Source organism: Pipra filicauda, unplaced genomic scaffold (genome assembly GCF_003945595.2).
Source record: "Pipra filicauda isolate LSUMZ 115617 unplaced genomic scaffold, ASM394559v2 scaffold165_size2600900_pilon, whole genome shotgun sequence".
In the NCBI taxonomy this organism is placed as follows: Eukaryota; Metazoa; Chordata; class Aves; order Passeriformes; family Pipridae; genus Pipra; species Pipra filicauda.
Window position 1 is genome coordinate 216,136 of NW_024104162.1, and position 26,782 is coordinate 242,917.

General features: G+C 38.5%; 2 protein-coding genes across 8 annotated transcripts in view; one reads left to right on the plus strand and one right to left on the minus strand.

Moving 5' to 3' along the window:
• Positions 1 to 24,026, plus strand: CCDC66 (coiled-coil domain containing 66). 3 transcript variants are annotated; one of them, XM_027728163.2, is made up of 20 exons: positions 1 to 419; positions 1,444 to 1,508; positions 3,693 to 3,715; positions 4,284 to 4,704; positions 5,543 to 5,678; positions 5,844 to 5,947; positions 6,888 to 7,003; positions 7,805 to 7,981; positions 8,776 to 8,907; positions 11,520 to 11,776; positions 12,142 to 12,226; positions 13,011 to 13,172; positions 14,574 to 14,721; positions 15,040 to 15,162; positions 16,437 to 16,915; positions 17,874 to 17,911; positions 18,170 to 18,459; positions 18,903 to 19,024; positions 22,965 to 23,048; positions 23,707 to 24,026. In XM_027728163.2, exons 1-19 carry the CDS (start codon positions 409 to 411, stop codon positions 23,043 to 23,045), a joined length of 2,970 nt encoding a protein of 989 aa, XP_027583964.2. In that variant the 5' UTR covers positions 1 to 408; the 3' UTR covers positions 23,046 to 23,048; positions 23,707 to 24,026. The 3 variants fall into 3 exon arrangements, with proteins under 3 accessions (XP_027583964.2, XP_027583957.2, XP_027583979.2); XM_027728156.2 differs by lacking the exon at positions 23,707 to 24,026 and having other exon boundaries at positions 22,965 to 23,342; XM_027728178.2 differs by lacking the exons at positions 1 to 419; positions 23,707 to 24,026 and having other exon boundaries at positions 945 to 1,508; positions 3,639 to 3,715; positions 22,965 to 23,342.
• The window catches only part of TASOR (transcription activation suppressor), a 26,839-nt gene continuing 23,501 nt past the window's right edge, over positions 23,445 to 26,782 (minus strand). For 3 of the 5 annotated variants that reach the window (XM_027728273.2, XM_039379343.1, XM_027728269.2), the window contains exons 20-23: positions 26,667 to 26,775; positions 26,327 to 26,505; positions 26,085 to 26,243; positions 24,312 to 25,443 (exon numbers count right to left, since the gene is read on the minus strand). In XM_027728273.2, coding sequence (XP_027584074.2) covers positions 24,881 to 25,443; positions 26,085 to 26,243; positions 26,327 to 26,505; positions 26,667 to 26,775 — 1,010 coding nt within the window. In that variant the 3' untranslated portion in view covers positions 24,312 to 24,880. Of the gene's footprint in view, positions 23,897 to 24,311; positions 25,444 to 26,084; positions 26,244 to 26,326; positions 26,506 to 26,666; positions 26,776 to 26,782 lie in introns of those variants that run through there. The other 2 variants (XM_039379346.1, XM_039379344.1) reach the window with 2 other exon arrangements.

Consider the following 26,782-nt stretch of genomic DNA (forward strand, 5'->3'; position numbering starts at 1 on the left):
GAGCCCGGGGATAATCGCCCGGCGACTGCTGCGCACCCCCGGCGGGGCCGGAGGCGGGGGGTGTGCGGGACATCATCCCTCGGGACTCCCGGCGGGGGATGTGCGGGGCTCCATCCCCCGGGATTCCCGGCCGCGAGGGATGTGCTGGACTCCATCCCCCGGGAGGAGGGCGCGAAGCTCCATCCCCGGGGCGCTCCCAGTCGCGGGAGGGGTGCGGGACTCCATCCCCCAGCGCTCCCGGCCCGGCCGCCCCGCAGTGCTCCAGGAGCCCATTGGCAAATCCCGCCCTCGGGAAGCCCAATCGCCGCCCGGCTCCTTCAGCGGGGCCGCGGCCGCGGATCGCGGAGACGGAGACGGGGCGGGCGATGCGCGGATCTCCGCGCGGCTCCGCGGCCGCCGGGCACAGCCATGAACCTGGGGTAAGGAGGGAGCGGGGCTGGGCTGGGCTGGCGGCGGGAGGCGCTCCCGGTGCCCGGGCAGGGACGGCCCCAGCGCTGCTCGCCCGGCCGCCCCCGCGGAGCGCAGCGCGGCGGTGCCGCGTGGCCGGGGCACCGGGAGCGGGACAGAGCCGGGACTGACGGCCCGTCCCACGGGAGGGCCTCGGGAAGGGGTCTGGGAAGCGGTGGAGGGGGACGGGACATCGGGGACGGGACACTGGGGACACGCGGCTCGGCGGTGCGAGGGGGGCGCGGCACAGAGCGGGGACGGGCTCGGCTGCGGGGGAGCGGCTCCGGTCACCCCGCTCCGGGCTCCCGAGAAAGTTCCGTGCTCGCTGGATTGTTTTTTTTTAATTATTTTTTTTTTTTTTTTAATGAAAGCTTGAAGATAAGTGTTATTTTGAACACTGATCTTCAGAGTAGGGTTTCTCAACGCACGGAAGAAAAATGAGTGTTTGTGTACTTTGCCTAAGCACTGCCACGCTTTTGTCTTTTAATAAACCCTTCTAATAAAGCTTGTTCCATTTGGAAAGGTGGATTGTTGTGCATGGAAGCACAATGAAGGGCTGTTACCAGAACACAGCCCCTCTTTGTGGTCGGTGCTGGCGTTGTGGGAGACTTGTTGAGTCTTTGTAGCACACAGTTTATATTGTAGGATGACGAAATTCTTGAGGCAGGCGTATTGCTCTGTATAACTATATTTATATATATATATATATATTTATATATATATATGTGAGTGGCACCTTCAGCATCAACCTTTGCAACACCAAATCCAGTTTTTTCAGTAAAAATATACTCTCTTCAAGACACGTTGATTTCTTTGTATTAAGTAACTTCTGAAAACATTCAAAGCTGTGAAACATTCAAAGGTGTGAAAGACCATCTGGACCAGCAGTAAATACTGGCTTGTAATGAAGTCCGATTGTCCTTGTTATTAATGTAATGATCTTACATTATCAGATTATTTAATATTTCAGATTCCATTCTCTCTTTCATTTTGCAGTGATGGACTGAAGCTTGAAACTGAAGTACTGGATGGAAAGCCTAGGCTAATTTTAGCTGCTTCTGGTATTTTTTTAATCATTTATCTCAAGTAATCTTTAAAGCTTCTTGAAGTTAAACCTAAGATCCAAGCAACACAAAGTGCAGCTTTATTGAAATATTTTTCAGATCAGGAAGAATGTTTGTGCATTATTATTTACAAGTCTTTTTTACTCAGGACCTTGATTCTGAACAGTAGGTTGATAGTGAAGTTCTGAATAGTTTGTCCATTGTGAACAGGTGGCCAGTAGGCTTGCTTCTATTCATAAAAGTGCTATTGTGTATCAACTGGCATAATTGGATAATTTTTTTAACTTTATATCACATTACTTACCAGGGAAAAAAGAGGCCTAATAACTCTCTGCTTAATTTACACAGAATTACATCATTACAGTCATCTTTTACTTGAAAGCAGCTTCAGTATTTGGCAGCTGACATTTTTAATTTTCAATAAACAGTTTATTTAGGCCAAATCTTATTACTACTATCTGAAATAGACTTTTCCAGTATATGTTCATGATTAAATGTTAATAAATTCTATTTTTGTGATTTGTCAGACATACATTTGCTGCTTTACAGCTACTTTCTGTAGCTGTTCTACATCGTCAGGATACAGAAATTCTCCATTTAATGCCCTTTAAATTATATTTCATTTTCTGCATTTACCAGACAGCTGTTTAATGAGGCTTTATGTGGTGTTTTGAGTGAGGAAGGAACATCAGTGTACTGGTAATAAACCCTGCAATACCTCTGAAACAGCAATGCTACAGCTTTTGCTCTTTACAACCAGCAGCAGCAGCATTGGCTGCATAGGGCCAGTGCGTGTTCCAGAGTGCTCCAAGATAAAGCATTACCTTGGACTGTGAACTAGCCTTGAACAAGCACTCTTCTCCACAAATTAACTTGGTTATGCACTGATATAAACAGCACTTGCTTGAGCAGAGTGATGTCAAAAATTGCGTCAGATTGTATTAGTTCTGAATTTCGGTTTTCTGCACTGACAGACACTGCTCACAGTCTTAGGGACTAAAGCAGGATTATTCTGCAGTAGCTTAAGCTGCTGCTGGAGACAGATGCTTCTCTCTTACACAGAAAAAAAAATCAAAGAAAATAACACATAAGCAGGACTTTCGAGTTCCACATTATGCATCTCCCCACTGTGATGGGAAAAGACCCTATTTGTGTTTCTCCTTTTTACAGAGAAGTTGGGTTTGAATAGCACACGGAATCACACTTAATTTAATTTCTGAATAGCCAGAAAGAAGTCAAAAAGTGACTTTTACCTACTCAGATGAGGGTTGAATGCTTGAGAACCCAGAGATGAAAACGGCCACAGAACACCTTTACTACTGAAACGTTACCGAGGTGGTTCAGGATTAAGTGCCTGTTCCTGCAGGACAACAGTTCAGCATACTCCCAAATTTTAAAATGGTCATGTAGCTTGGAAGCCATTAATAGTGCCGTTTTGCAGACTTTAACAACAGTTCTCCAGTGTCTTCAGTTGTTAATGCCAAAAAAAGGTACAGGTGCTACCAGTGCGAAATGATCAGCAGCCACTGCCAGAGCAGTAACTGCATTATGCTGCTGAAGAAGCCTTATTTCCAATAGATGTGTCCCAGTAAAATAGTATCTCTACTACTTTCTCTCCCTTTGCATTAGCTATATGTGCTGGATTTCTCAAGTACCACTTTCCCTCTATTATGATATTCTTTATTCCTAAGTATTATACTGAACATGGTACTTACTATTATTTTTGAGACCACTGCACCTCTATACATCCTCTAGGATTTGGGTTAAAAGACTTAAGAGTGTTTCAGGGCATAGATGTGGGGAGCAATAATGGATGGCATCTCAGCAGTAGAGACATAACATCATGTAACCAGAGATAAAGCCATTACCACAGGGCTCTGAGGAATAATGAATAACAGGGGAGGGCCAGACTGGCACAATAATTTTATTAGATCTGTATAAAACTGGAAATAGTTACTGGAATATATCTAATATTTTTTTTTCCAACATGCTTTTAAAGTGTGTATACTGAAATAAGTAAAAAAAGTAAAATAATCAGGGCAGATGTTACAGGCAAAGTATTTTCCCCTGACCTACAAAACCCAGATGAATATACCAGTTTACTGATTTCTCAAGCTTGTTTTTCAGGAGGAAGTTGCCATTAAATACTTCTTTCATATGTTTGTGTTTGTTTCCCAAAAGACAAATCAAAGCCTGCAATGAAGGTAAGTGGAAAAATTATTAGAATACATAGATTAACTATTTAGTTCATTAATAGAGAAATTTGAGAATTCATTTCAACTACCTAAATACATGTAATCAATTATATTTATGAAAGAGAAATTTGTACTTATGGGTCCCTTATAACTTGAGATATTCTGTGATTTCTCAGGTTTACAATAGCAGTTAAAAAGGATGAATTCAAAGTTCTGTGACTATTTTTACCTTTGAAAAATGCTTTATTTTACTTGGCCAAGTAGTTAAAGCAGCACAGGGAATCATATAAATCAGAACTTTCAGAGACCTTAAAGGAATTCTGATAAAATAGGGATCAGAAGTGTGTTTAAGTTCCAGTTTGGTCATATAGGTTGTCTCTGAGTAAACTGGAGTGCAGTGGGTTAGGGAAGGACAGAAAGCAGAAAAAGGCCCTAATACATAGGAAATAATTACAAGTGTCACCAAGGAAGAAAAATGACACTTATTGTACTTGTTGCTTCGATCTTGTTTTCATTTGTTACAAATACAATTTTATTTCTTTATTTAATATATGGGGACATCTTTTTGCTTTAACAGATGGGGAATAAAGCCAGAGCACCTAAACAGGCATTGAGAACAAGGCACGCTGGGCATGTCCTGAGGCCAACACAAAATGCTTGTATCAAGCAGGAAAATGTAGCAAAACCAAGGAGTGAATCAAGCTTATCAATGACAAAAGGTGAAAAACTGCAAGTTGCTAAACACTCGTCACATGAAGCCACAACTAAAGGTCCCTCTTTGATTTTCCAAAGAGATGGCACAAACAGATATCCTGATTCAGAGGATCCTAGTGTTGTTAAAAAAGCTAAACAGAAACCTCAAACCCCATCTGTATCAGGTGAAGACTTGACAAGTTTGGTGTGTTTAACACAAGAACAGCTCCAACAGATTCTGATGATTGTTAAAGAAGGAACTAGAAGCATCTCTGAGACTCATAATGAAAAGCAAGAGGAAATGGGTAAGATACCAGCTGTTGAATAAGTTCATTTCATGGAAACAGAGCAAAATGCAAAAGCTTAACTCAGAGTTGATAATTTATTTGCATGCTGTAGAGATGTTACTATTATATTCAATGGTCTTGGACAAAATACTGTTTGCTGTTATGGATGTGAAATTTTCTGTTACTGTTGGGAACCAAGCATTTGATAATTTTAACAGTAAAAACTAGGGATTGTTTGATAGTATTCCAGTACCTCATAAAGCAAACCAGCAAGCAGTTTTGGCAATATTTCATGCAAATTTTACACTGGGGTAAAAAACAAAGAATTGCACTGTATCACTGCCTCAGAGACAGGCCCTTCTGGTTTGTGCAGAGTTCAGGTCTTGCAATGTCTCAAGAGCAGTGCTGCCATTTTCCTCTGGCCCAAAGATGTACATGTATCTTTTTGCTTAACTGTAAATATTACGGTCGAGGAGTTGGTTTTTTCCTCCCCAATTCTTCTACTCAGAAGCATAAGAACTGTTGTGTTTCTTCCTGCATTGCACCCTTACTCCTGTTGGTGGGTCTGTGGAGAGGGTCAGCTCTTTGCCACCAAGAATAAGACACTGCAATTAAGTCGAGTCCCAAAGTCTGAGCCTTTAGCCAAGAATAAGCATTTACTGAAAGTCTGGCATTCTAAAAATACCCTGTGAAGTTCTAACTTACGTGTCTTAACTATATGAGCAGGGCTGAAAACACTATTGTTTAATAGAGTGGAGTTTGCAATTTTCTGCTGTTCTCGAAGTATTTTCTCAGTGCTGAAGAAAGTTTAGTGGTCATAAGTATATTTATTTTTATATATTTATGTTGTCCACAGCTACTAATGAGGCATCAGAGGAAAACATTGTAGCATCACTCCAGAAAGATTGTGAAGCTTCATCAGTTCCAGATGAAGGGAACTGTGATTCGAGCAGGAAACAAGAAGCACATCCACAGCCAGGACAGAAAGTTATGTAGGTAGATTTGTGTTATTATCTACAAAAATTGTGTCCCCAGTAAAGACTTGTATTAAGATTCTTAATAACATTAAGATTGTTTGTAAATTTGAAAGTTACCTTTAAAATTAACAGATTAGCTTTCTAGGTAAAATTCTTTTATTGCTCCCTCCTTTTTTCTAGAAAGGATTCGTGGAAACCTGCTGACATATTTAGTACCTTGGGTGAAAGAGAAGGGGAGAAAGCCTTACTGGAATTTAAAAAGATCCAGTGGAAGAAGGAATTAGGTATTTATGATGTATAGAATATATTTTTGATCAGTTTTTATTACACTCAGGATGGCAATGGTATTCCTAATGCTCTTTTAAATTTACTTATAATCAGTGCATCTGCTACAAATTGAAAAGTACATAATTTCATTAGTCTCCAAGACAGATTAAGAGTCTTGAATTTCCAAATTTTATGCAAAGATTATCAATAAATTCTGGAAAAAATGCATCTTTACCAATTAAACATTATCTCAAACAAATGCATTGTTATACTTCATATTTTAGGAGCTACTTCCCCGTGGTTTTGTCACATTCTGACAGCAGTTGATAGCCATTATCATCAACACATTCACTTTGATTTTAATGGGACAAGTGTCAGCCTAATCTACAAGCAGGACTGAATGTATCAAATTGCAATTTTGAAACAGTTTGCACTCCTGCCCCCTCACCAGGCAAGGAGAATCTCTGTAGAAAACTAAATATACTTAACATGTTTAAAACTAAACTTTTTATGATTCACATGGAGTGCTGTGTTTTGTTTTCAGCTGGGATTTAGGCCATTCGGTTTCAGGGTTTAATAATGCATTTGTCAGTAGCTTCCATGTATAGCTCCACTGGTTTTAATAATGTTTTAGTAGTCCGAGACTGGTAGAATAAAATTGAGAGAATTTATATGCTTGGTTAGTTTTCCCTCTTTCGCTGGGAAATAGTTAAGCCTCTGGTGTTTCCTTCTTCTAGAGGGACTCCCCAGTCACCTCTGCATCTCTGGGCAGTCTCAGCTGCCACTCTTAAGAGCAAAGTCATGTTTGGCACTGGTTGGTCAGACAATGGTGACAACTCTTGTAGTCCCTTTTACAGTCAAAATAGCAGGGTAGACATGCATTGATGCCTTTTTTTTTTTTAACTGCTAAATGTTTGTATTAGGAACTCTTATTGGAGGTTTTGGGTTTTTTCTAAGATGAACAGGTAGCACTGAAGAAGAAACTGAAAGAAATGGAGGGAGAATATTTCTGGGCAGAACCTGGCAATAATAAAACCCATAAAGAAAAAGTGGAAACAGCTGACCCAGATCAGGTAAGGCTGTCCATAAACACAGAAGAGCACAGTTTCCATTGCTGCAGAACAATTTAACTTCTAATTCATACAAGGTTTTCTTTTCTGTACAAATCCAGTAGAATCCAATATCAGTGGTGACTTTAAGCTCTTTCCTGGCATGAAAAGCTGCAGCTCCCTGTTCCATACTTACCTGTAGCTCCAGTTTGTAGCTTTGCAACTTAAGATATCTGTAGCATGAACAACTCCTTCCCGTCCTTCTATTTTGATTCCTGACTAAAAATATAAATGTTTTCTAGTTCTGTTTTGAGGAATAGTCTCAAATGTAATCCCTGGCTACATAATTATTTACATTGTTCATTTGAGCTCTCACGTAAGTTTGATTGTTTACATAATAATGAGCACAGCAACAGGACTTTTCTTCTGCCTTTTAAAAAGTCAGCTGTCACTCTGAAAACAGTGTTAGATAAATATAATATACTCAGATGAAACTTCTCCAGTAAAACTGATTGCTGTTAAACAGAAGTTAGGGCTGTATCTGCTGTCAGTTATTACAGCAAAAGCAAACTGCCCTTTTTTTTGTGGCATATTCAGCATTCTTAGCAAAGTTACAACTGCCACATAATTAGTTTCAATCAACATTAAGAAATTAATTAAGAAGTACTGGATATGAGAGGCTTAGTTACAAGTTTTGGCTGAAGTTTTAATGAATAGCAGCTTCTAGGAGTATAATTTACTTGTCTATTGTATGTTAAAGGCTATTTAATATAAACCAAACAGGTAAGCTAACTAAAGTCTTAAAAATGATCATTTTCTTTGTAGACAGTGTTTCCAGCTGACTCAGTCAGTGCCACTGAGGAAAACTGTGCCTGTACAGCTGCTTTAGCCACAGAGGCTGATGAAGTTCCACTGAATGTTTCAAGAGCTCCAGCTGGGCAGTCTTCTGATTTCAGTTCTTCTGACTTTCCAGCTGGCAGTTGCACAGCATTTGTTTTCAGGGTAAGATCTTAAATTGCATGGAGGGTTTTTTTTTACTTATTTATGGACAACAAATGTTTGTCTCCAGTAGTTCTTTTAAACCAGAAGAATTCATTAGATCTTTCTGCTCTCTCTAAATAATTGTGTCTAAATGAATGTTTATCAAAATATTGATGTTTTGAAGACTGAGCATTTTCAAGGCTGATGTGGAGAACAGTACTAGAGGTGTGACATGAAGTATTAGTTACTTTTTAAGTATCTGTTGAAAAAATAGAGAAGTGGGAACCTATCAAAAATAAAAAATATTGATGGCAGAAGGTTCAAAAAGTAGGTTTTGGGTTGTGGCTAGTAGGCAGTGATTGAAAGTGGGTTTTTTCAGATGGCACTGGAAGTTCTCAGTGCCAGTGGAGTTTGTTAAATAATAGACATCTTAAGAAGCAGAAACAGAAGAATGAAGATGTTAAGTAATTTACTTGAGACAGATTACTGCTAATTAGATTGTGATGCTGAAACTACCTGGAACACAGACTGAGCAGTGAACCATAGGAAGAAGGGAGGGATTTTTATTCACAATACATATAAGTAAGGTTTTCTAGAGTGACAAGCTGATGGTTCAAGTTAGAGTAATGTTCAAAGTTTGGCTTATTTAGCATCTTTCTAACAGCAGTCAGATACTTTCTGCAGTTACAAACTTACTTTTTCTGAGCTAGAGAAAAGCCCACTTATGCTTACTAACTGAAAGCCAAGTCTTTATTACATGGCTAGACAAGGTACTGAATTTTTTGTACAAGGGACTAGCACTTATCTGATTTCAGGAAGCTGTGCCACAGGAACGACCTTTCAGTGCTTTGAAGCATGAGCAACAGAAGAAGTGGCTTGAAGAGTTGGACAAACAGAAGGAAGAAGCTAAACTACGAAAAATAGAAGAAAAACTTAATTTATCAAAGGTATCTGTGGTTTAGAGGGACTTTTTTGAATAAGAGAGGTTTTTCTCTACATGTTTGTTCTAAGAAATAAAAGATGAAATCACAGACCTAGTGAAGTGGCAACAAAGGCATCATTATCTGCAGCATGTCCATGTTTTCACTGTAAGGATGGACTTACTGAACATTCAGCCTGTAGCTGTTCCAGTATTTCGGTGGCAGAGAACAGACTGTGTCTGGTGTGGTGTTACAGTGCTTGCTGCAGAGATTAACACAGGGATATTGCTTTCTTTTTTTTTTTTCTTTCCCACCACATGTAAAAGCACTAGAGTTTGGAAGGTGGTGTAGAGACAGTGGCTATATAAAAAGAAATTTTGTATAGGTTACAAGAGATGAGAAAACAGGAGGAAAGTTATAGACAAGTGCAGTGTGTCACACAGCTGTTTAAATCCTGTTTCTAGAAATATTATTTTAATACACATACACTCTCATGAAACCTTAAAAAAGTTAAAAAACATTTCTCCAGAAATTACTGAAGAAAATAGCCTTACCTTGTTTACACTTTGGTTTTTCCAGGCTGTTGACTGTAGGTCTCCAATACTGGATCTAGAAGGAAAGTGTGGGCAAGGTAATTGCTTTGCAGGTGGAATACCTGAAGAGACTTTTAATACTGTCCATAGTGGCCAATGGGGTCAATACCCCTGGAGTTTCTTTATATGGAAGCTGACTTCTTTCCTTTATCTGTTACTATCTTTATGGATTTTTTTTAAGATCAGTGGAATGCTCTGCATTCTTATACAGCCCCATACTGACACACTTTTCCAGAAACTTTTTTTTTTGAAATAAAAAAACATGCAGTGAGACTGTACTGCTGCTAGAATCCCAAATTACTGTCCACAGCTTTAACTCCAGGATTTTATCTTTCACCATACATGAGCTGTCTTCACATCATGAGATGTTTTGTATTATTAGTGAACAAGAAGCCTGGTTACCAAAACTTGATGGATGTGAATTTTCACAGCCTGTGGCCTTCTGGATTACAAGGCTACAGTTTTTACTCCCAACTGAAGCATTTTACAGCAGTTATACCATTCCTAAACAGCAATTCATCATTTTAATGCCACAGCTTGTAATACTAGAATAGAAGTTTCCTACCCACCCTCCCAAAGAACCCCTTGGTGCCTAGGTGGGTTGTGTACCTACCTACAGGCAACACGAGTCTTGTCCTCCTCTTAGTTGTTGAAGGGATCAGGTTTCCTTTGTAAACTGAGTTTTGCAGCTGTGAAGGGAACACAGCTGTGAAGGGTTCCTTCATTAGTGCCTTGTTTTTAATGGATAGCTGGGCTGTGGGAGGAGGGTGCAGTTACCAGTGAGTAACTCCCCAGTACTTTCACTCCCAGCCTCTGTCTGAAAGGAGGTTAATGGGCACTTAACCTCCTTTGCTTCAACACCTGTTTTTTCAGGTGCTGTCTTATACTCTGAACTCTTTTGCATATTGCAGCACAGACCCTCAAAAGAATAAAGTCGATTTTTCAACTGTCTGATCTTCTTCTATATCACAGAGTGTTCAAAGGGACAGGAGGAAGAGTAACTTGGATTTTTATTATTTGGACTATGATTTTCATGCTTCTTTTAAAAGAGGTGTTAAACTTAGCTAACACAAGGGAAATTTGTTTAAAGAAAGGACTCCCAGAAACTATATCAGATTACATAATTTTAGGTATTTTCTTGCAGAATGCAAGTTTTAGGTAGTCATTGTCCAGTCCCTCTAGGGAAACAGTTCTTACATTCAGAAGTGAAAACCTTCTCAGTAGCAAAACAACAGCCCCTTGGGTAAAAATCTTTTATTAGTGATATACTGGAATGTCCCAATTGCCAACACTGAGCCAAAAAGATAAGCCTGGGTAGTACAGAAGAGAGATTTACACCCAGTGTGTCACCTCTTCAGAAGTTTTAGGTACTTTGCTGGGATGGCACTAGTGGCTGCTGGGGGTGGAAGAGGTTTTTGAAGGCAGGCTTATTTTATAATAGGCACGTTTAGCTGAAAATTGGAAGCTGGAGATTAATATCTCTGCCCAAAGCACATTGATTCTGCTACTGTCCAGAATTAAAATGGAGGGTGTAAATGGAGGACAGTTTAAAAGAAGCCACTTGCTCTTGTTAGTAGAGAAGGAATAATGACACAACAGGAAGAGAGCGAGGCAGGGCCAGTACTGGCTTCTCTAACAAGCAGTGCCCAGTCCTGTTAGAAAAATCATGGGACAGAATAGTACTATAAATTGAAAAAACACTACCAAAAAGCCTGACCTTATGTTATTTTACTTTTTTATTTTTCAACACTTTTTCACTCTATAAATCTTGATGTTAGTTTTTTTTCTGAAAATGTAGTAGTGATGTTTTTGCTGACCAAATATGGATCAGCAGGATAATTCCTGATCAGACTTGCATTTTAAGCAACAGACAGACTTGTTTTCCCATTTAAGGAATTAACTGCTGTCTGTATTGTAGCTCCCTAACAGAGCTTTTCTAATGTTCCTGTTGTACAAAATGTGTATTGTCTGTTTTGTGAAGCACACTTTACAGAAACAGTGTGATTGAGTGCTTTTCCTTTTTTTTGTTGCTTGATATTTATTTAGGCAGAAGAGCATGACAGATGGGCAATGCATTTTGATTCTTTTAAGAACCACCTTAATGCTAATGCACAACACCCCCTAAATGGAATGCACAAAAAGCAGCCTGAAAGTCTTTGCCTGTCACCTGACCCTAAGGAGCTGACTGCTTTTATTCACCCTTTTTCACCTGCAGCTTTAGGCAATAATCTCATGCCCTTAAAGGTGGGAAATGCAGAAAAAGCTGCTAAAAATGGTGCTTTGGAACAGAATCAGAAAGTCAGGTGAGTGAGCTGTGTAAGGATAATCATCTTCCCAGCCAGTACATTTCTGATACCACCTCAGAAATTTAAAAAACAAAACAAAAATTCTTTAAATCTGATCTTTGGATCTTACTCATTTGGCTTTTGCTTTCTTCAGAAATACTTGTTGTTTCACTAGTGAAAGACTCAAGTGCTTCCATTGTTCATTAATAACATTTACTGCAAATAACCTTACTTTATTCCTTAGTAAAATGAATTCCATAATTATGAATTAATACAATGGGATAACCTCAATATGAAAATGAAATCTAACTGATTCTAACAAAGAAAGGCTTTAGGGTTATTTTCCAATGATTAAAAACATTTACATGTTCCTTTGTTCTTAGTTTCCTCCGTTCAATGACGGCTCTCCTGGACCCTGCACAGATTGAAGAGAGAGACAGGAGGCGGCAGAAACAGTTAGAACATCAGGTAGACTTTTGTTTTAAAGTCTAACACTATTTTAATAAGAAGGAAGGATAAAAGGTAAAGTCTCGTGAATAAAGCATGAGATTTAATACCAGAATCCAGGCAGGCACTTGACTTTTATGCTTTAGATTGCATGTACAGTTGTTTGCAGTATTTCAGTCAGACTCTACAGTGTCCTTTCAATATTTGTAAGAGATGACTGCCTTTCTATAACTGAATTCTTGCCTCCAAAAATGTACAGTTCAGTCTTTAGAGCTCCAGTAGGTTTGTGTGCATTTTCCTGGTCTCCACTGTTGTGGGGAGGACTAATATTTACAGATTCCCACTCCATGAAGCTTTAGCTTTTTATGCACTTTACTGACATTTACATAACCTCTGTGGCTCTCTAACTGAATGTATATCTCCATGGTGGTGTCTCTAACACCATGTAAAGAAGTCTCAGTTATAAATTTAAGACTGTTCTGGTCAAACTGTTACTCTGCTAGATCAAACTCCTGGCTGACAGTACATACATAAGGTAAAAATCAGACCTTCGTTTCTCTACAAGAAAAATAAAAGTGTTTTCTAAAACATTAAAAGCTCCTTTTTGTATCTCAGTATTGCAAAATGCTCAGTGGGGCTGGTGGTTTTCCAAAAACAAAGCCAAAAGTGTTTGAAATAAATCATCTTGATTTTTCTTTTTGTCATTTGTCCAAATCCAATTATTATCACATATATGAAAGTATATGAATAAATAGCTTATAATGCCTCAACATGGTATTTTTCCTTTTTTTTCTGGTGCTGCTAGAAAGCAATAATGGCCCAGGTGGAAGAAAAACGGAAGAAGAAACAACTGGAGGAAGAGAAGAGAAAATGGGAGGAACAACAGGAAGAACTGCGCCTGGCACGAGAAAAAGAACAACTGCAGAAACAGTTTGAAGAAGAAATGCTGAAACAAAAACAAAAGGAGGTGGGGTTTTGCATTATCTTTAGTGCAGATAGTCCATAGTATGACTGAGCTTTGAGGAAAATGGTTCTTGTTCCTCACCTTCAAAATTGTGTCACTTCATCATTTTGAAAATGAAAACTCTCTGAAATTTAGACATTTGAAATCAAAATCTGTTTTCTCAACTGATAAACTTATGACACCTTACAAGCATAAGGCAACTTACTTTTTCTGAACAAGGGCCTTTTCAGGAAGAGAAATTACAAGAACTAGCAAAAAGGGAAATGTAGTTCTAAATAATGCAGAAACATCCATTGTAAAATGCAAATTTTAAATTAAAAAATACCACAGAGTATGTGATGCAATTATTGTTATTGGTAACTCGATGCTTTTAAAGATACTTCAATACCATGAAGTTCATCTGACTGAATGTGCTTTCAGTCTGAATTAAAGACTTCTTAGAATATAGTCAGGAAAAGTAATTTTAAAAGTCATTCATGTTCTACAGCTTTCCCCTCTGTAGCTATTGCTGAACTTTACATACTGCTCTCATATAAAAGTTAAACCAAAAGCACCTTCTGACCTTTGGCAAGTACAAATTTTGCATTTGTGTATGTTCTTACCTCTGTAGAAGGTTAAAAGCTTCGTCTGATGTTTCATTCTTCCTTTTGCCACAGTAGCAGCTATTACACTTAGTTTCCTGTTTGGAACAGCAGCAGATTCCATAGTGTCACTGCTCCAAAACCTGCAGACATGTGGATCCCTGATTCCAGGGACTGGTAAAACACAGGGAAGGTCATCCTTGCCTGTAACTGCTCAGCTCCTTCAAAACATGTTACACCACCAGTTGTTGTTCTTTCCACCTGCAAATGCAGTAGGAAGTGGGGATGAGATGGGAATAACAGTTTGGAAATGAGATTTTCCCTGGCCTTGTCTCCTGCAGTTGAACCCACTGAGTCTGGAAACTGTAACCCCCTCACATTTGTTAGGGAGTTTTTACTGTCTCCTGTGGAAGTAGGAGGAAGGTGAGTTTATTAATATTATTTAGGCTTCTTTCATTTCCTTAAACCACATGATACAGGAAGCCACAAACGGCTGACATCAGATGGCTTCTAGAAAGAGATGAATTTATTAGAAAGGAAATAAATATCCAAATAACTTTTAGGATCTAAATGCTCACTTTTCTATGCTAGGATTGAACAACCTTCAATAGTACAGCAGAGGTTCTGAATTTATCCTTAATAATCGTAGAAATTATATGTTACATATTGCATTTACTCAACTACTTTTAGTTTTGGGGAAAAAAAAAATATTTTCCCAAAATAACAATATATGTAAACCTCGAGGATTACATGGGGATTAAATAATCCTATTAATTTTATTCTCAAAATAAACGATCACATATTTGCCTTTTTTTTTTTTAAGGAACTCGCAACTCTTAAAACCAAAGAGCTCTACCAGACAATGGAGAAAGCTCAGGAATTAGCCCAGAGATTAAAACAAGAACAGCACATTCCAGACGTGGCTCAGAAGGCACATGACATTTCCAGAGTTCAGAACAATCCTGGTGGTGGCAAGTACAAGCCTTCTCCTACTCAGTTTGCCTGTTCTTTGGGGTTTGAAAGCAAGTTGTTTCTGGGTTGGGGTTTTTTTGGGTTTGTTTCTCTGTCTGCATTTGGGTCAGAAATGGCTCCTTCACAAATCAAGTTTCACTACAATTTATTTACCTTCCAAACAAATACAAATGTAGACTACTGTGGTGAATATTGTATTTGAGTAAGTGTCAGGAAATGTTTCATAAAGAAACACCACCATAGTCGGGTAACTCAACAGCACGGTTTAAATTGAACATATGTCACTAAATGGAACAATTTTGCTTACAACTTTTTAGGTGATACACAGTGTGAAAATTGTCATTCTGGCATTTCACATCAAAGTAACAATTTCTGTGATGATGTCCAGAGCCACAGTGAGCAGCAGGTCTCTCCTCGGAAGGACACCGCTGTACAGACAGGTACGACCGATGGCTCTGAGGTACCTCAGCAAAGGCAGAGGCAGCAGATTTGTGACACCACTGTGAGCCAGAATGGAATAAAACTAGAAGGAAATACTTGCACAGACATAGGCATGTTGGTATATTAGAGTGTATGACTTTATTCTTCTAAAGAAATTATATATTTGTATAGTTGGTACTTACCGGTTACAGATTCAAATCACGCAGTCTGGAATACAGGGTTGACTTGGAGTCACAAGCCACGTAGGCCCAAATTTATTAAGGCATTTAAACGTGTATTTGTAGTATTCTTCAGTGTGAATGTTCCCAGGTTTATGTAATATGGTTTGGTATCGAGCAGGGCTGAGGTTTTCCTAATGTATCCTTGAATATCTTGGCGGAATCATTGTCAATAATTCTGGAACTAGAAATCTCATTAGAAAATGAGAGCTTACATTCAAATGTTTAGAAAATGTTTACATTCTTGCTAAACACCCAGGGAGAATTGTAGGTCCATCTAGACAGAACATATTCCAGTCTTCCTCTTCTTGGTTTTGTATCACATTGTTAAAAAACCCAGCTCAAACTTAGTCTGCATTTTTTAAATGTTCTAGATGAGGTGTGAATGGGCAAATTCAGTGGAAACTTCCAGTCATTTTATGTATGCCTTGTATGTAGAACTGTATTAGCTTGTCACTTGGGAAGTGCAAGCTTTATTTTATTCCTGCTTGCCAAAGCACCAACATAATATTTTTGGTTTTGACAGTGCTGGTAGAAATTTTACTGTGAATTTGGACAGTTTACAAATTAAATAATGTTTTTGTGAATGCCTCTTAGTAAACAAAAAAGCTGGATTGTTAATAATTTAAAAATAGAACAAATCATTTCCATTGGACAACAAGGATTAGGAAAGTTAATTATTCCCAGTAGTGCTGTGTATGACCAAACCATGGGCATGCTGGAAAACTATACAGAAGCTGTGTTTTGCTCTTTACTTTTGGGTACCATGACAGAAGTAGAATTCTGCATTTTAAAAGAATGTTGTTTCATTTTACATAAATTTTCTTTTACAGTGACTTGATTTTGTTCTCCAATCTTTAGGGGTTTTCCCCTTCCTTACTAGGTTTGCTTCTATGGTGCTATCTTCTTCCACATAAAAAAAGAATAAAAAAGCTTTATAAAAAACTGTAACAGTCATTTTTGAATAAAATCATAAGCGTAGATTGATATGCATACAAAAGTCAATCAAGTAATTTGAATAGATTAGGGTTACAATACAATTTATTTTTTTTTAGATTACTTTAATACTTCAGCATACACTGAGCCAGCTGAGGAAAGAACTGTGCACTGCGAATCACCTGATATTTCTATAGAATATAAAGAAACCTCTAACAGCAAAAAATACCAGAAGGAAATGCAGTATATAGATAAAAATAAAATATCAGGAAAAGAGACTGGTGGCAATTACAGTGACCTATATGACCAATATGCCAGAAAAGAAAGACAAATTAAATCTTCAGAAAAATACAGCAAAAGACCTGACTGGAACATAAACAAGCCTGGGAAAAGATACATTCCAGCATCAGAAAGATACCCTAAACAACTACAAAAACAAAGGGAAGAAAACAAAGTGAGGCGACAAATGGAGCTGCTTCAGCTGATGGAAAGAAACACCCCCGGGCACCTCTGGGCAAGGAAGGGGGGGTGTTTGGACAGGTCTCCCTCACCTCGGGAAGAAATAGCTGTGAGGAATAAGGGACACAGAGTCAGGAAGGTGGGTAACTGCTTGGGCTTTAACAACAGTGAGACTCTTGTTCCACAGTTTTTGAGACTCTTGTTCCACAGTTTTACCTGGGTGGGAGTTCAGTTCTGTAACTGAAGCACTGAAATCTGCCCGCTGCTGTCCTTTGTATTAAAAACCCTATTTTGTTCATCGTGAGCAGAAGAATATATTTGAATCTTGTGAATTAGATTTTACTGTTATTTCAGTCCTCCAAAGTGTTGATTCATTTATTCACTACCACTGATCCATTATGTGAATGGGGAGCTTGATTGCAAGCAGAGTGCAGGCCAGCACTGACCTGCTCTTTTGTGTGCAGTCATTATGTTGTGGTGGTGGGTGAGGTATAGGAGTACCTGCTCCAGAAAACAGTGTTTACTTCTGCAGAGAATATGGATTACTGAGGATGTACTCTCTTGTCACAGAAATGCATCCTTCTTAGTGGAATCATTTTCCATTTGCAATAAGCATGTATCAGTATAGCTTGTGTCTGGAAAAAAAAATTGTTTAAAGAAAATACTATCAAATACTATCATGCCTTCTGTCTCTCCCCCCCTTGCTCACTCTCTGTATGCATAAACACCTCAGTTTCTAACACCTTCAAATAGAAAAAACCCGGACCTCTCCTTTAATAATCATTGCCTTGGGTTGAACCTTTCAGTTTATAAATGCAGCTTTCCAAGGACATAGAAATATTTATATAGTATTTTTGATAGTGCTTAGAGCTGCCAAAGACATAGAAAATGGAAGAAAATCTTCCTATAATCTGCTTAATTTAGTTCATAGGCACTGCAAGTCTCTTTAATGCAAATCTTTGATAAATACCTTTCTGCTGAACCCAGGTCAAATAGTCCTTTTGGAATTTCAAAACAAACTCATTTTGAAAAATCAAAGCTTTTAATGTAAAAACGTGGAGATTTTTGGTTTTACTTTTGACTTTGCTTTCTCCTAGGAAGAACAATTTTATAAGAATCACTTGAATGAAGAAAGGTACGTCAATATTCTGCATTAATAAAATTAATACATTAATAGTGAAATACATTTGCTTTTCTTTCCTGACTTTTTAGATGTATCTAATTGTCTACTATTAAAAATACACATGACCAGACAGACTGCAATTATAAAAGCAGAGTAAATGAACAAAAAGTCCTGTCCTCTGAGGATTCCTTGCCTCTGCTAGTTGAGAAAATTTAATTACATTACTTAAGTATTGTTTGGGCTTTTCTTAACTGCAGTTGTTTCATACAGATCCGAATCACCACCTGTTCCAGCGGTTAAGAACAGATTACTCCAAGTACAACAGAGACAGATCCATGCTTCTAATTTCCTGGTGCATAACAACAGTAGCAGAAGAGAGAAAAGCATCAAGGCAGATGCCGAGCAGAGGAGCTCCCCCCCTGCTCCAGTCCCCGAGGCTGGAAGGCCTCCCTCGGCCCAGTTCATCCCGTACGTCCGAACTAACGAAGTGTATTATCTCGATCCAGAGGCACCAGTGACCAGACCTTCAACACATGACCCACAGTATCGACAGTTCCATGGTACTGAAATAAGATTTGTGTAGAAGAGATGTTACAGTGCTACAGTTTTATCCAATTTTATGTCTGTTTTTACAGAATTTTGTAGTAATCCACCTGGGTCACAGCCCTGCACACAAAGGCTGTGCAACCAAATGATACTCTCTATTAACCCAACAAAGCAGCCACAACAAATGTTTTAAAAAAAAAAATCAAAAAAGCAACCAAAAAAATATTTTATCTCTCTTTTTTGGCTGTTTACCTTTAATGAAGCATGATTGCACTTCTCTGGCATTATTGTATATAGATTGGGCTTTAGGAATCGAAGTGTTGTTTAACTTAAAAACAGTGATTATAATCTTGATAGCAACCAAAACCTGATTTTCACAAACTGTGAAAACTTACTGCTTCAAAATTAAAATTAATAAAGGGTATTGTTAACTGATTTGATGTACATTTACTTCTAGATTCTTACCAAATGCCACGACAGATTTTTAGCTCAGATCACGTTAGAGATCCTCTTCTAAATCCTGATGTAGTTAGAGAGAGACAACAAGCAATTCTCAAAGGATTGTCAAAATTACGCCAGGTAAGCAACAACTTAGTGGATAAACATGCATATATACTTAAGTAAAAATGAATATAGCAAAACTATTATATATCATAATCTTTGTGATAAACAAAGTCTCGAGTTTCTATAAGTTTTTGAATAAGAGTTTATTATATGGTAAAAGCAAGCAGCTGGCTGGGTGACAGAAATGGGGACAAATTTCCCAAATCTGCACACACACTACAGTGTACATTTGGGATTTATCTTAGCTACTTCATGCATATTACTTATATCATATACATATACATTTTACAGGTTTTTGCTAAGCATTTAATATATGGGTTTTCTTACAGCTAAAGCTAAATGGTTATCTCTACAACCGGTCATAATTCATGCATTCTTGGACGAACAGGCGCCTAAAGATTTAAAGTTCTACCATATTTTATTCTTAGGATAGTAGGGAGGTTTTAGGGCTCCTTGACCTTGTAAGGGTCTGTTTTATTTCTTTATGGGGGATAATTAAGTTTTACGATCCATTTGTTTTATTTTGATGTAATCACCCATTTGTTTCACGAATCTCAATTATTTATCACAATCTTTAATTCATTTTCCATCATATAATTTATGTTTTGGGTCCTGTCCTCTACTTTTGTTGCCTCTTAATAAGTTTACTTTTCACATGTTGCCTTCCACTTTTGGACAGTCCTTACAGTCACACCATGGGCTCCTTAGTCCTTAGATTAGCTATGAAACAGTGGAGTGCCTGAGAAAACCTGAAATCACAAGAAACGGCTTTGTTTCCATAGTTAGGGTTGTCTGTAGTAAGAGTGTATGAATTTCAAAAGAAAGTGTTTTAACACAGCACTAGAACCTTGTCAATGAAGTTTCCCTTCTGTATTTCCTGTGTGAGTGAGTCTCAACAGAGCAGTGGGGCTGGTGCAGAAGGGTTGTCAGTCCTAGAAAAATCCTGTATATTTGCAAAGTGGAAGTGTAAACACTTATAAAATCCTTCCAAGACAGCTATTTGTTAGTATGTAAAAAGAAAATTCAGGATTTGTCAATCAGCCAGATTTTCTGAACATAAAATTAGTTTAATACTACAGACACATGAACTCCTGAGACAAAAGCCTGTGTGTGTTTGTATATGTTGTTCTCTTTGTAGTAAGTTACTGGTAATGGTATCGAGTTACTAAAACACCAGTGAATTTGATACTCCACCTGTTGGCAACAAGGTGTGGCCCACAGCAGGTCTGGACATGAACATGAGCTGTTCTCTTTTGTGCTTCTAAATGGTCTGACAGGGCTGCAAGACAAAAAACCACAATTTACTTTAGATCTGGGTTGGTTCTTGAAGAACACTGAAGATAAACATCTGTCAGTCCCTTCCCTTGCTTTTTGAATGGTTCCATTCTAAAAGTACTTTCTTGCTAGCAACAGTATTTATTTTCCTCTTCCTTGAGGGAGGAAAATTTCATAAATAATTAAAGGAAAGAAAATCTGACAGACTGAAGTACACCAAAATTACAGTAGTTATTGATTACCTGGCTTACCTGTTGTCTTTAGCAAGACAGAAGTACTACCATGCACAGGTGGTGTATCAGCTGCAGGTAAATTCCTTGTGCAAAGGAAGGGTCATAACATGCCCCAGCTGAGGAAGAAAAGTTGTGACCCAAGAACAGTGAAAAGCTGCCTGTTTCCAACAGCTCTCAGATGGGTTGGACTGGATCTGGTCTTCCCCAATGCTCATTAACATTTTTGTTAAATATCTACAGTTGTTAAGTATTTTGTATTCAGGCTTCATTTGCCAGTGGCATTTTGATTAAGAGTGAAGCCAGATTCAAAGCACAATTTGATCCTTCTGCTTGCTGAGGTGAACAAAAGGTGTGGATATTTAAAGAGGTTTATATTTTTGATGCATAGTAAATATTCAAGTCTTAACAGTGGCTAAAAAGGAATGGTAAGGTTAGTCTTTCAGTGGATCTTGGTTCTGCAAGAGAGTTAATTTAAAACATGTGGAGTTCTTTTCTGCCAGCTGCAGAATGCATTTAGGACATGAACTGTTGAACTTCAGTATATTTGTATATCTAAGTATTGTGTACTCCTGCAGATGACACCTGTTTTGCATCATTTATTTCACTGAGAAAGAATGAGTAGTGCAGTATTTTGTCTGAAATACAATTTAGACAACAAGCAGAGTTTTGTTTCAGAAGATGATTAGACTTGGGTTTTGTATTTATATATACATATATATAGTGGATTGATAGTTTCAGAATATATACATAGGTGTGTATATATATATATATATATATATATTTACAACATATTTGACCATTCTTTAGCATTCTTTTTCTGGGAAAATTCACAGAATATTTGATCAGTCTTTAGCCCTTGCACTCCACACCCAGCCCAAGTGATGGATAATTAGTTGGGCTGTTGCAGTAACAGCCCAGAGGAACTGAAGACACCAGGGAAAACAGGAGGCCTTCCTGTTTTCCCAAAGGGAGAGTGTCTTGCTGCATTCATTACAAGACAGCAAGTCTCTGCCTATGTCAGGTGACAGCAGTAATAGGAAAAAGCAACAGCCTTTATTTTCCTCACTGAAATCGAAAATCGGTGGATAAGCCCAGCAAAGTGAACTATTTGTGAAAAAGAAGGGCCAAAGTTTAAGAAAAAGGAGAACACCCCCCACACCAGGTCAGTACATACCAGAGCACCTTAATGTTCCTAAGGCAATAAAGGCACTTCAGCAGCCCGTAGCCCACGATGGCCAGCACTGGGCTGTGAGAGGACAGAGCTCACTGCTGGGCCCTCCGTAAATATTGCACATTACTGTGCTCCAGGTCCTTCTATTACCTCTGCAGACCAAGTGATAAACATTGAACTGTCAGCTCTCAATGTTACTTGTTTCTCAGCTCTTGCTTTATTTAGGGCAGTTCATTTTATGAGTTGTTTTTGTAACGTGCTACTAAATGCAAGAAACTAATTATTAGAAGTCATTATTGACACAGGGACTGAAAGCTGCACTGACCCATTAACAATAATAGCACATACTGCTGATTAATTAGGAAGCAATTCATCAATGGATTGAAAGTAGGCACCTGCTGCCTTTCAAGGATCCCAAGTTAAGTCTAACAGGCTGCTCTGCTTCCATGCCACAGGAATACGTGTCTAAATTCTTGTAGTGCCCACTGCCTTGCATCAGGTCTGTGCTGAGCTGTGCCAGCAGCCTGTAACCCTTATCTTTGAGAAAGCTCTTGTAACTCTGAGAAAAATAGTATTTTTTTTTTTAAGTTCGTTACTACCAAATTATTTCTGACAGGTCTAAAATAGAGGGAGACCAAGGTGCCAGATGTATCAATATATATTATCTTGTTACAGTAAAAAGACATTTTAAATTTATGAACATACTTACCATACCTGTATCATGTGGTACTTTAAAGACAAGGGTACACTTCCAGGAGGTTTTTTTATTATGGATTTTTTCCTTCCTCAGTACTTAGAAGAGCCATTAGCAAAGCAGGACCCCTGAACCTTTTGACAGTAAATATATGTATATATCCTGAAATGTCTGACACTGCTCTGGTACAAATGGCAATGCTGCCCTTAAGTATCACTTATGTTGAGACTAAAAGCTGATACCCATCAAGGTTTGGGGTTCAGCTTCATACAAGAATACAGTAGAACATGTGAATGCAGAGACAGTACACAAAGGAGTGAGCTTCAGTTATATACAGTGAAGTCCTTTTTCCCTCTGCATGGTCATCCCTGGAAACTGGACTGGCTCCCACTCCAGTCACAGTTCCAAGTCTTTTGCAAAGTTCCCTCTGCACAGAGAGTTTGTACTTTTTCTGAAGTTGGGTACTTGAAAAGTATTGAGCCTCAACAGGTAAATTGTTTTCAGGTATGAAACAGTGACACATCATTAGTTCAGGCTGTGTGAGGAGGACAGAACACTCACCTTGTATTTGATGTATTCCAGGGCCTCCTGCAGAAGCAGAAGGAGTTGGAGAACACTCTGATTCCCACTGTAGCTCAAGAGAACTTCATTCCGCCATTTTGAGAGGTACATGTGAATGTCCTGAATTCTTAAAATGTAAATGCACAGCACTTTGCTACTGTAATAATTATGAACCATCTCTAGCTTTTTTTATGAAATTTAAATTATGAGAATTTTGATAGATTACAGGGTCACATTTTTATATTGAAGGTACATTAAACTAATGGTGGTGTGTCTGTTCAGAATGGTCTTCAAGATGTGAATTTAATATAAACCACCAAAACACAGAAGAAAACTGTTACATGGGGTTTTGTAGAACTCAAGTGTGTGTATTTTGATAAATAAAAAGATTAAGATGTATGAATGGCTTGGGTGGTCTTTGTTAGTATTTTTAACTGTAAAATACTGCCTGTACTTAAATATTCAGCCACCTTTTAGGCTGATACAGTGAATACAAGGGAGTTCTTTTTTCTAAAATGGTTATTTATTTGCCATCTTTTGGGGGAGGGTAACAACTATAGTCTGGTACTGGTTTGTTCTTAATTTGAACAAGTAAGTCAGTCACCTCTTAACAGAGGGAAAGATTCAAGTTTAGGGAAAAGTCTATGGCTTTTGTTTGTTCATTTTTTAAAAGCTGCCCTTTTTTAACCAATAATCTTTATCCCAACTAATATTGTGAGTTTAGAAAAATGTAGTTTAAACACTATCATCTGGTACCAAACAGGACATTCTGCACAAAAGCACTGAAATCAAATTACAAACCAGGAAAAGCCCCCACAGGACTTTGGACAACCTGAAGACAAGCACTAGAGAGACAAGAGTCTCTGTAAAACCAGCAGTACAGTAAAAGGGTCGACTCCAAAGGGTCCGACAAGGGTCGTCTGGAGACTCCACAGCTGCTGCCTTCCAGAAACCTGAGTCAGAGATGATGGACAAAATGAGGCAAATAAGAGAGACTGGGGGGAGACAAGGGGGAGTTTACAACTCACCGGATGTGAAATTAAAAAAGACTGGATTAAGAAACAAATAAAACTCTTATGCCAATGCTTGTTCACAAAACAAGTAACAAAACCCAAAACACCCCTCAAAGCCCCAGGAATCATTAAGCTGAAGTGGGAGAGGATCGAGGTTTTCTAATGCAGATTGAACTCCCACAGTCATTAAAGGCAGGTTTGTCCTCCTCTCATTACACTAATTACAATGGCCAGATAAAAGCTATAAGGACACCGATGGTGCCCAATAACACTGACAATTCTGTGCATGAAGCCAAGTTTGGGTGTTTCTCCCATACTTTGCAAACAACAGAAATACCACAGACAATGCAAGGTGTTAGCAAGTCCCTTGTGCATTAAGAGTTTATTCAATTTTTGTAATGGAACTGCACCATTGGTTACTCTAATTGAGGTATTTAGCCAAAATCCAGTATATAGTCATGAAAATAACTACATTGCCTTAGAGCTATGTAAAAACATTATACAAAAATTTTGTCAATGTCAAATAAATACATTAATATTTATGTAAAGAAAAGTGACTTGGATACTCTTACAGTTAAAAAAAGAAAAAACTGGCTCTTTCACATATTTTAGGCAAACATTCAATTTTACGTGAAAACAGACCTCAAACTGAAGCCCAGGTAACAGGTCAAATACAAATGTAGAAACTTAAAAGTGCCAACAAACAAGATAATTCAAGTACAGTAAACGTTAAAAAATATATATTTATTTAAACTTTCAGATGGTTCCAAGAGGGACAAGCCATCAGGAATTTAAATAGAACAAGAAAACATTTGAGATAACAAGAACAAGAAACATTCTGCTCCAGAATAAAATAGAAATTGTTAATCCAACATTTTAGAAACTGAGAAGTCCACAGCAACTTAGAAAAAGAGACTTAAGTGTTTATTTCTGTTCTGAATATGGCCTGGAAGAATCACAGCTGCTGTCCCAGCCACCAGGTGATGAGGACTTTTCTGTATCCATGCTCTGACTGTAGGCAGAGAGAAAATAATTGCTCCCTTCTTGGTTTTGATTTGCAGAAGAAATTGGATATGTTGTTCCCAGAAAAGTCTGATGAGTGAGTACATTTAAGTGGCTGAACTGATGGGACATGTTTAATTGTCTGCTATAAACCGGGAAGTTACTGAAAGGAGTTTGTTCAACTGAATTGTGTTTTTCTCCCTCAGCAGAGCATGTTGTAGAACCTGGAGTAAGTGGCTGTTTCTCTTCCAAGTCACTTTTAGGAGTCTTTTCCACCAGGCCAGTTTGTGCTTCGGGAGATAACTCTGTAACTGATAAGCAGCTTTCTTTAGCATCTACTCCATGTGGGCCCTTGGCCTCTGTCTGCAAAGCTTCCACATGAGTATCATACTTAGAGGCATCACTGCAGATTTCTATTTGTGATATTTCATCCCCTGAATCCAGAGACATGTCCTCCTCATCCTTCTCATCCTTTTCTACAAGAACTACATTAAAAAAGAGAGAAAGTCCTATTCTATTGAAATACAAACTTGGGTTAGAAAGGCCATACACTACTCACAGCAAGTTACACTTCAGGTCAGCAAGTCCAATAGCACTTAAGTCTTGGTCTTCTGCCACTCGTGTTCACTTACTCAACACACACACTTAACCCTCTGGGGGAGTGTCCAGTTACTCCGATTCTGCACACTGTGTTCATATTTAGTGTTGGGAAATCCCAACTCCCACCTCCAAAGGGGGCAATGTCAAGACAGCATCTAAAGTTACACAGCAGGTAAGTATTCAATTAAAAGAGTACAAAAACTGACATCTCGGTACAGTTTATCTACTAAAAGTAGATAAAGGTAGGTAGTAAAGTTTATCCTTTTCCTGAAGAGATGGTTACACTACTCTGTCTAGCGCCTCGAGCACCATGTTAGCCTGTACCTTCTGTATTTTAGATCTCCTCTGGGGCTCCATCCCTACTGCCTTTCCCCCATCATTTAAAACAGAAAAAGAGTAGCTGGAGAGTTGGGTTTTCCTTGCCAGCTGCAGTGTTCATTGACAAGAGTCAAGGCACACTGTCTAAAGGACCCCCCACCCCACACATCTAGTTTGGCAATGGAAGTTTAAGTGAGTTTAACGTTACCTGATTGTCTTTGGTGAGCTCCGGAGGCAGGAAGGCAGCTCTGCTCCGTAACCGAGTTGTGATACCCAACGAGGCTTTTAAAATTCTCCATAAAGTCATCGACAGCAGCAACCACTATGCCATTATCAACATAACTCGAGAATGTTTTGAGGTTCTTTTCTAAACACATAAAAGATTTTGTATTAATGTTTAGCACCTATTATCAAAAAAGGGAAAGAGGTATTCACAAATTTGGGCTTTACCTGTTAAGAAGACAACATGTCTCTGTTGTATGTTTTGAGCCTGAAGCCTGATGAGACAGTCTAGGTCTGGAGCAATTCGAGTTTGAGAATCACAGTTATGGTAAGACAGAATCTCAACCAAGTGCTTCTTTTGATAGGTGTTCAGAAGTGTGAGCAGACTCAGAGCATTGGCATTCATCCTACAGTGGGGGGAAAAGCTCAATGTTAGAAATACTCGATTTAAGGTCAGTCTAAACATTAGAAGACAAACATGAGAGTAAGTTGTACTGAGGTGGGATTTGGAGAGCATAATGAAAAAGTTGAAGCATTTTAACAGGTGGCACTGAAGAACATTACTTACCTCGCCAGCTCTTTCAGTTTTTTTTGTATTTTGCAGTGGACTTTCCACTGCCATTTCCCATCTGGGGTATTGAGAGCCTCCAGAAACTCTAAGAATTGCTTTAGTTTATCTGTTAT